This window comes from Taudactylus pleione, unplaced genomic scaffold (assembly GCF_031769625.1).
Source record: "Taudactylus pleione unplaced genomic scaffold, aTauple2 ptg000032l, whole genome shotgun sequence".
NCBI lineage: Eukaryota > Metazoa > Chordata > Amphibia > Anura > Myobatrachidae > Taudactylus > Taudactylus pleione.
Window position 1 is genome coordinate 22,956,429 of NW_028284434.1, and position 7,788 is coordinate 22,964,216.

General features: G+C 39.3%; 1 protein-coding gene across 1 annotated transcript; it reads left to right on the forward strand.

Annotated features, from left to right (window-relative positions):
* Positions 1 to 715: 715 nt before the first annotated feature.
* On the forward strand, positions 716 to 2,702 carry LOC148538979 (parvalbumin, thymic-like). Its single transcript, XM_088451915.1, has 4 exons — positions 716 to 776; positions 1,311 to 1,438; positions 1,734 to 1,830; positions 2,677 to 2,702. Exons 1-4 carry the CDS (start codon positions 716 to 718, stop codon positions 2,700 to 2,702), a joined length of 312 nt encoding a protein of 103 aa, XP_088308041.1.
* The last annotated feature ends 5,086 nt before the right edge of the window (positions 2,703 to 7,788 follow it).

The window sequence follows — 7,788 nt, forward strand, 5'->3', positions numbered from 1 at the left end:
GTGCATTTTTCTCATCATCTAGCACTGATACACCTGAACATCCAAAGCGTATAGCTTTCAGCTTGATTAAAAAAGGGCTCAATTTTGTTTACAGGAACTATGAACATTGTGATTGGCTGCTGTTTTAGCCAACAATCTAGCTAAATTTGCCCAGATCCATGGGGCAATTTACTTGACTTCTGACCATCTCGCCCTCCCACTTTTTTTTAAACAAATTTGACATTTTGTGTGCCATGTGGAATCGGTTGGATACACAATTAATGTGGGTCAGTTATACCATTGTATTGATGATACCTCAAACACTGCAATAGCAGTGAACCTTGGCAAGTTGATGGTCTATCATCTGACATTTTGTGCAATTAGGGTTAGAAATCTTTGTGAATATTAGGGTTACAAAAAAAATTTAAACAACTTTTGAGTCAACCATTTTTTGTGTCGACCTTTTGCCCCTATTGGTTGACTCAAAAGTTGTTTAAATTTTTTTTGTAACCCTAATATTCACACAAGAGGTCGACATTGATGAAGTTCAACAGGTATTTTGTACCTGTTGAACTTCATCAATGTCGACCTCTTGTGTGTTGTCCTTTTCACCATGTTGACCCTTTATATCTGTCAACCTATTGCCTGTCTACCAATTTACCAGTGCTTGGGGACCCATGTTACTTTTCTATTGCAAAGTACAAATTCTAGATTTTCTTTTCATTTACAGCACAAAATGTCTATCACTGAAATTCTGTCCACTAAGGACATTGCAGCTGCCCTGCAGAGTATAGAAAGTAAGTTACAGACTTCAGCTTCTTCTAAAACACAACCAAAAAGTGATGCATATTGCTAACATTATAGTAGTAAAGGTAGCTTTAATTTAATTGCAATATATTTTTATGTAATACACTATTTATTTTTGATAAACGATGATTGATTAAAATAAAATATGCATAAATGGAATGGTTGTATTATCTCTGTGCTTAATGTTTACTTATAGTACACTAGAAAGATAATCTAAATAATTTTATATTTCATAGTTTTATTTTACTAAGTTACAGTGATAGATATCACACTAATTGAAAAAACTTTAGATTTTATTTTTATTTTTAATGGTAAACATTGCCTAAAAAAACTGCTTCATTTGGCATTGGAGGCATTATGTCATTTTAAATCAGACTTACATTATATTTATAATTTTCATATAAACATAATACAGCACCTAGAAAGTATCCAGAAAATACAATCACAGTTTATTTCAGATGGTATTAAAGGGTTGGTTGTGAAGATGCTTACTGTATGTGGAATAAAACTTTCTTTTTTATCAGAAGAAGACTCATTTGAGTACAAGGAGTTCTTTAAGTCAGTTGGTCTTAGTGGCAAGTCTCCTGATCATGCCAGAAGGGTTTTTGAAATGCTTGTTAGAGACCTCAGTGGATCCATTATGGAAGAGACAGTTGGGTAAGGATATTAATTTGAATTGCAATTTATCTCAAAATAAATCCATCTCTAATGATTACACCAGTTGGCCTGTAAACAGAACACTTAAAGTCTAGTCTAGAATACCTGAAAATGTTATTTGCAGACTGCAAAATAAAATGTACAGTAAATAGGAAATCTAATTTTTTAAATGCATCACACTTTTGCCTAACCAGAATCCATACAACACTGCAATATCAGGCATACAGACATACTAGATATCTGACAACTTAGAAACATGATAGCTCATACCTCCTTCTTTTTACCATTAGATCTTTTCCGATAAAGCTAGAAAATTGACTGCGCAGGAAACCAAAATGTTCATGAAGGACGGTGACTTTAATGGAGATGGCAAGATTGGAATAGATGGTAATCTTAATATTCTAAATTGATTTCTTGATTCTTCTTTAATAAGGCCCATAGGAGCTCTTTTAACAATGGTAATTCAACAATTGCTAATCTTTATGTGGGTACTCTCCTCCGGAAAAATTATGCATGGGCAGAAGATAGTAATGACTTTGGCAAAGTCTTTACTATGTTCTAAGCATGCATGAAATTTCCTTTCTTCACAAATATCTATGAAAAATTGCAGGGAAAATGGCATCTGTTTCAGCCCAATCGGACCCCCATCTTGGGAGCAGGGTGAACCAGGGGCCCATGTGCACCACAATCCCTACACCCATTATAGATATGCTTATGTCTTGTATGCATATAGTATAAATATGCTGCTTAGCAATGAGTTTTCAATATACTCAAAAAGTAAAGGGGTCAGACAAATCAATTTTGTAGTCACAATTGCTTTGCACATGTACACTATAAAGTTCCAATTTAAGTCTTATAAAATAGAAGAACAGATGTTTATTATAGCTATAATGCTATGCTAATTATAATTGTTTTTCTCAAGTATCTGTGCTTTAAACTGTCCTCTGGTGCTAGGGTATAGAAATCCTTCTGCTGAACAGGTTTTACTGTTATATTTCTTTCTGTTGTTTTGAGTATACATCTGCTCTTATGTTTCATCTTGTAAGTACAATCTTAGTGTAAAAAGTGTTTCAGATTTAGAGCATAATCCAACTTTTAAAAAAATAATTAATACAGGCATAATTATCAAAAAAATCTATTTTATTTAGAATATAAATTTTAGCACAAATAGGCAAAAATGCATGTTTAGAGGTATTTAACTAATTGTTTTCCCCCTACCCCCTCTCATTTCAGAATTCCAAGCTATGGTAAAACAATAAACAGCCAAAATTAAAAAACAAGGACTGAACCCTCAATTTGTATACACAGCTGGCACTAGTTTGTTAATTTTTATACTGTCTCATGTGTCGTAGCTGAATAATTGGCTGAGACAAGTTCAGTTTAAAATTTAATTGCGACGACGCCATTTTGCGACTGGCCTCAAGACACCATCTTGTGAATGGCAGTAAGACTCCATTTTAGAAAAGAAAGCTTACACAAGCGCCATTTTGTCAAAAATCCATAGTACACAATCCACAGTGCAAAATTGCTAAAAGTAGCAATTTTGCTACTCACAACGCAAAGTTGCTAAAAAGTAGCATGATCAGCTTTTTCACAATCTTCCCCAAACACCTACCGATGGTATTTAGCAGACATAAAATAACTTTCCAACACATTAAAATCATTCACAGCCTTATATTTGAGCAGTAGCAAAGTAGTGGTGTTTTCCCCTACATTCACATTAACACATATGCGATGCAGCAAAAAGTAGCAAATTAGTGGTGTTTTCCCTGCACTTCATGTTAAACATAGGACAACGCAAAATAGCTATTTAGACGCACAGCCAGCTTTTTAGTGATCTTTCCCAAACCCATACTGGCATGCTCACACACATACACAGAAGCCTTTCCAACTTAGTGCTGGTCGCTAAGTGCCCCACAGACCCTCAAATGCACAACACAATTTAATGTCATTTCTCCCTGCATACACATTTAAAAGCAATGGTCCCGCAGCACGAAAGGAATGATTATTATTTGGGTTAATCGCAATGTCAACATATGTAGAAATGAATGTTTTCTGTAACTATGGTTTAGTAAATGGCAAATGGGCCGTGATTGGTGCCGTACTGATCTACTCTTTTCCCACAGCGTTCCGGTGGCATCGGTGAGGAGATCAGAACATGCGGCTATGAAATATGAATGATAGAGAGAATAACTCCTTGAAATGTTGTATGCCATAGTTTAGACTAGATTTATTATGCAGCGGGAAAGTGGACACAATCAGGCTGTTAGAGGCTGGTTGAGTCTTTGCACTGACCTATGAATTGTACCGTAATGGAAGAAGCAAGAAGAGGAACCAATGAGAACCTGCCAACGTATTCTATTGTATTGCTTATCCCAGTATGGGTATATATGTGAGTGCTCTGAAATGAGATGCCAGTCTGCGGTGGTCCTGTTATGCTGTTTCAATGAAGGTTTCATTACTGATGCCGGCTACTGGTCCCAGAGCGCACGCGTATGTATTGACTGTACCTTATGATCTAATGTTTGTACAGTTTAGTTTGCGCTCATTGTTAGATCATAGCGTGGTAACATCTGTACTTTTACCTGAATAATAATCTTTAGCGCGTTGGACCGCTATTCCACTGTCTTAGAGTCTTATTAATGGTATATTTAAAACACAGCGCTAATTAGCGACACCTTATGGTTTTAGGAGGTATAGGCAGATTTTGTCTTAGAGGTTCTAGGCAGGTGAATCTTAGAGGTTTAAAGGCTGGAATGTACTAAAGGTTCAGTTGCACGATTCAACAGTTGGGGGCTCGTAGGTTTATCACGTTATCTGATACACGGTAACACTCGGTCAGTTCCCTCTCAGCAAAAGGGTTAAGGCGCCTTTTGAGAGATGCATTAGTCTTTCATTACCACAGTGTTGCTGAGAGCGTACTGCCGGTTATTGTGTAGAGGAAGCGCTGATCAGAATCCATGGACAAGGAGAGAAAAGTTGTTTTCTCTCATTGATAAAAGTTTAGAGGGAGTAGCATAATAGCGTTAAGGTATAACACGTGGGTCTGGTCACATCACTGTGTATGCAACTAGTCACACAATTGTGTACACGTACTTCCGGTTGTGCTGCCACATGTTTGAACAAAGCCATTGAGGTTTAAATTTTTTACTATTACCAATATCTGGGTTAAACGTGTATTTTTCTGCGCAGGAAAAAAGTGTGTAACAGTGAATATTTGTTGAACAAAGTTAAGGGTATCGTATGATCCTTAAGGGCTAGGTGCAAGGGTTAGCCTAGTCGCTCGGTAAGCAGCTTTACCATTCTATACACAGTAGCAGGTGTACATGTTGTCTTTTGTTGTATAGCGGTGCATGAGAGTGGCCGACATATAAACTCTCATAGGCTTGGAAGTTGCCTTACTAAATCTTATCCGGGTGTGGAAGTTGCCTTTTCAAATCTTATCCAGGTGTGGAAGTTGCCTTACTAAATCTTATCCAGGTGTGTGGGCGCCGCCGACTTAAATTGTCTGCAGGTAAGTGAAAGTATCTTGATTGTCTTTCACCTGTTTAAATTTTTATTGGAAAGCATAGGAGTTGTCCCAGAATGGGAGCCATGCAAACAGTAGAAATGTTAGGCAATGATGTGCTGCTAATGGAGGCACCGATCGGATCAGCCCGTCGTATCATGCATACTAAGTACGGTACTTATGCAATAAGGTATTGTGATTTATGGTTTAATATGACGAGGAAGAGTGTTAGACCGTTTCCCAGAATTGGTAGTTTTGATAAAAATGTGTTAGATAATGTCCGGGATCACATCAGTTTGATGCGATCATGAGAGAAAAAGATTAAATATTTTGAATGTTTAAAACTGTGGCAGTACGAGGGGAAAAATGTGGCTGAAGGAGGTACCAATGATGCAAGCAGGCGTCGCGGGCACAGTCTCGGGCAATGCACCGGTGACGCTAAATAGCGCCGCAGATGCATCGCTTGATAGCACACATGCACTGCAAGGTAGCGTCGCAGAAGGTAGTACAGATGGTTCACGCGCACCACCACCACCCTATGCGGATGGGGGTGTAGGTGCAGTCAATGAAAAAAAAACCCATAAAAATGTAACAAACAAATTGTACCCTCTCTTAAGCAACCTTAAAGAAAATGTTTATGATGTGGATGATGAGCCTATTATAATTTCCCATGCTGTGCAAATGATAGATGCTGCATCACCACAATCACGGGTGGTGCCGCAATCTCTATCGGTAACAGCAAGGGAAGTGTTAACACACTCTGCACCCATAGAGGAAGTTGTTAATACCATACGTAGCAGCAGCAGATTAAACCCCCAGCCAGGTAACCAGGTCAAAGGTAGCAGCGCTACCGGTCTGCATCCCATTCGGACAATAACTGTTCCAAATGGAAATGCAGACGCAAACGGTATAGTACCCACTAGGGAAGTAGTAATGCATTGTCATTGGACAAGAGCAGAACTAAATTCCATCATAAATGATTTCCCCGATCCCAAAAAGGAATTAGCCAAATGTCAAAGATTTTTGAGAAATTTGGGTAGTTCACATGAGCCCACTAATAAAGATTGGCGTGTGGTGTTAAGGGCCTGTCAGCCACGCAATACCGACATGACAAAATTTATCACGGATTGTGTATTGGATGGTGACGTCCCCTTAACAGATCAAGTAAACCAAGGTAACATTTCCCGCATAGTAACTCAATTGGCTATATATTTTCCAGTAGTAGTTAACTGGAACAAAATTTTCACAATTAAACAGAAAGAGAGTGAGACTGCAGAAGATTACTGCGATTGGGCTCTGCAGGCTATCACCCAGTACACTGGGATAGAGGATATTAAAGATAGCACTCACCACCGGGGAATGATAGTCACAGTACTTGTGGACGGTCTGAAAGAGAGTTTGAAAACTCGGGTACAGACCTCACAGCCTGGCTGGCGGGGACTTACAAAAGATACCCTCATAGAAACCGCCATTGAACATGATAAGAACATCTCCAAAAAGAGAGAAGCCCAGAGTGAGAAACTGATGGCTGTCAGTATACAAGCTCTGGAGGGAATGACAGTAACATCACAGCCAACAGACATGCTTGCACTTGCACACACACCCACTCTTACTAACCCCACTCAACTCAACAACAAACGCAACTCTATCCCACTAACCCGATGCAACCACAGGTCCCAGACTATCCACCAACTTCTTATCCCCCACAATACCCTTACCCTCCCTATCCTTACCCATATCCACCACCTTTACCCTCTGCGCAAACCTCACAACACCACATGTCTTCACCCGAAACACGAACATGCTTTAACTGTAAACAAACAGGACACTAAAGTAGAAACTGCACAGTAAAATGAGTAGGAATCCCACATCAGGGAAAATTTAGATATCCCCATAAAGGATATGCACAAAGGCCGGCAAATGTTCAACAGGCACCAGCTCCAATTGTAGCCGTAAATGCTTTATTGGAGAACGGTAGCCAACGCTAGGGGTCAGGTCATACCTGTAGTCTACAGATAGTCAGGTTAACGGGAAGTACTAGGGAAGAACCGGTCATGATGGTTGATGTAGCTGGTACTGAATATCCTTTTCTTGTAGACACAGGGGCGACCAGGTCAGTGATAAAATCTCCCATTAATTTACAGGTGACCAATGAGACAGTACCAACAATGGGTGTAACAGGTAAAGTGGAACGTTATCCTTTAACAAAGTCCACAGAGGTTACTATTGGGCATTTGCATACCAGACATTCTTTCCTTCTGGCTGCTGCGGCTCCTACTAACCTACTGGGCAGAGACTTGTTATGTAAGATGGGATGTGTTATATATTGCACCCCTGATGGTGTATATTTAGATATCCCAGAGAGAATGGTATACGAGTTGCGGGATATGTTAGACACTCCTCAAAGGATAATGTATCACTCTACAGTTTTAAATGAAACCCCATCACAAGTAGACGAAATGTTGTCCCTAATTCCAGATTCCCTTTGGACTAAGGATGGACAGGACACTGGATTAATCTCAAATGTAAGCCCTGTAATGGTAAACTTAAAAAATGGTAGGTAAGCTCCAAAAATTCCCCAGTACCCACTAAAACAGGAGGTAGAATTAGGGGTGTTTCCAATAATTGAGCAATTGTTACAACAAGGAATTTTAGTCCGTACAGCTAGTGTAGCCAACAGTCCCATCTTTCCAGTGAAGAAGAGTGGTGGGAGGGGCTATAGACTGGTACAAGACCTTAGAGGTGTTAATAAGGTAGTAGAGAGCCAATTCCCCGTAGTGCCAAATCCAGCTGTCATTTTGGTGCAGATCCCACCAAATGCAACCCATTTCACTTTC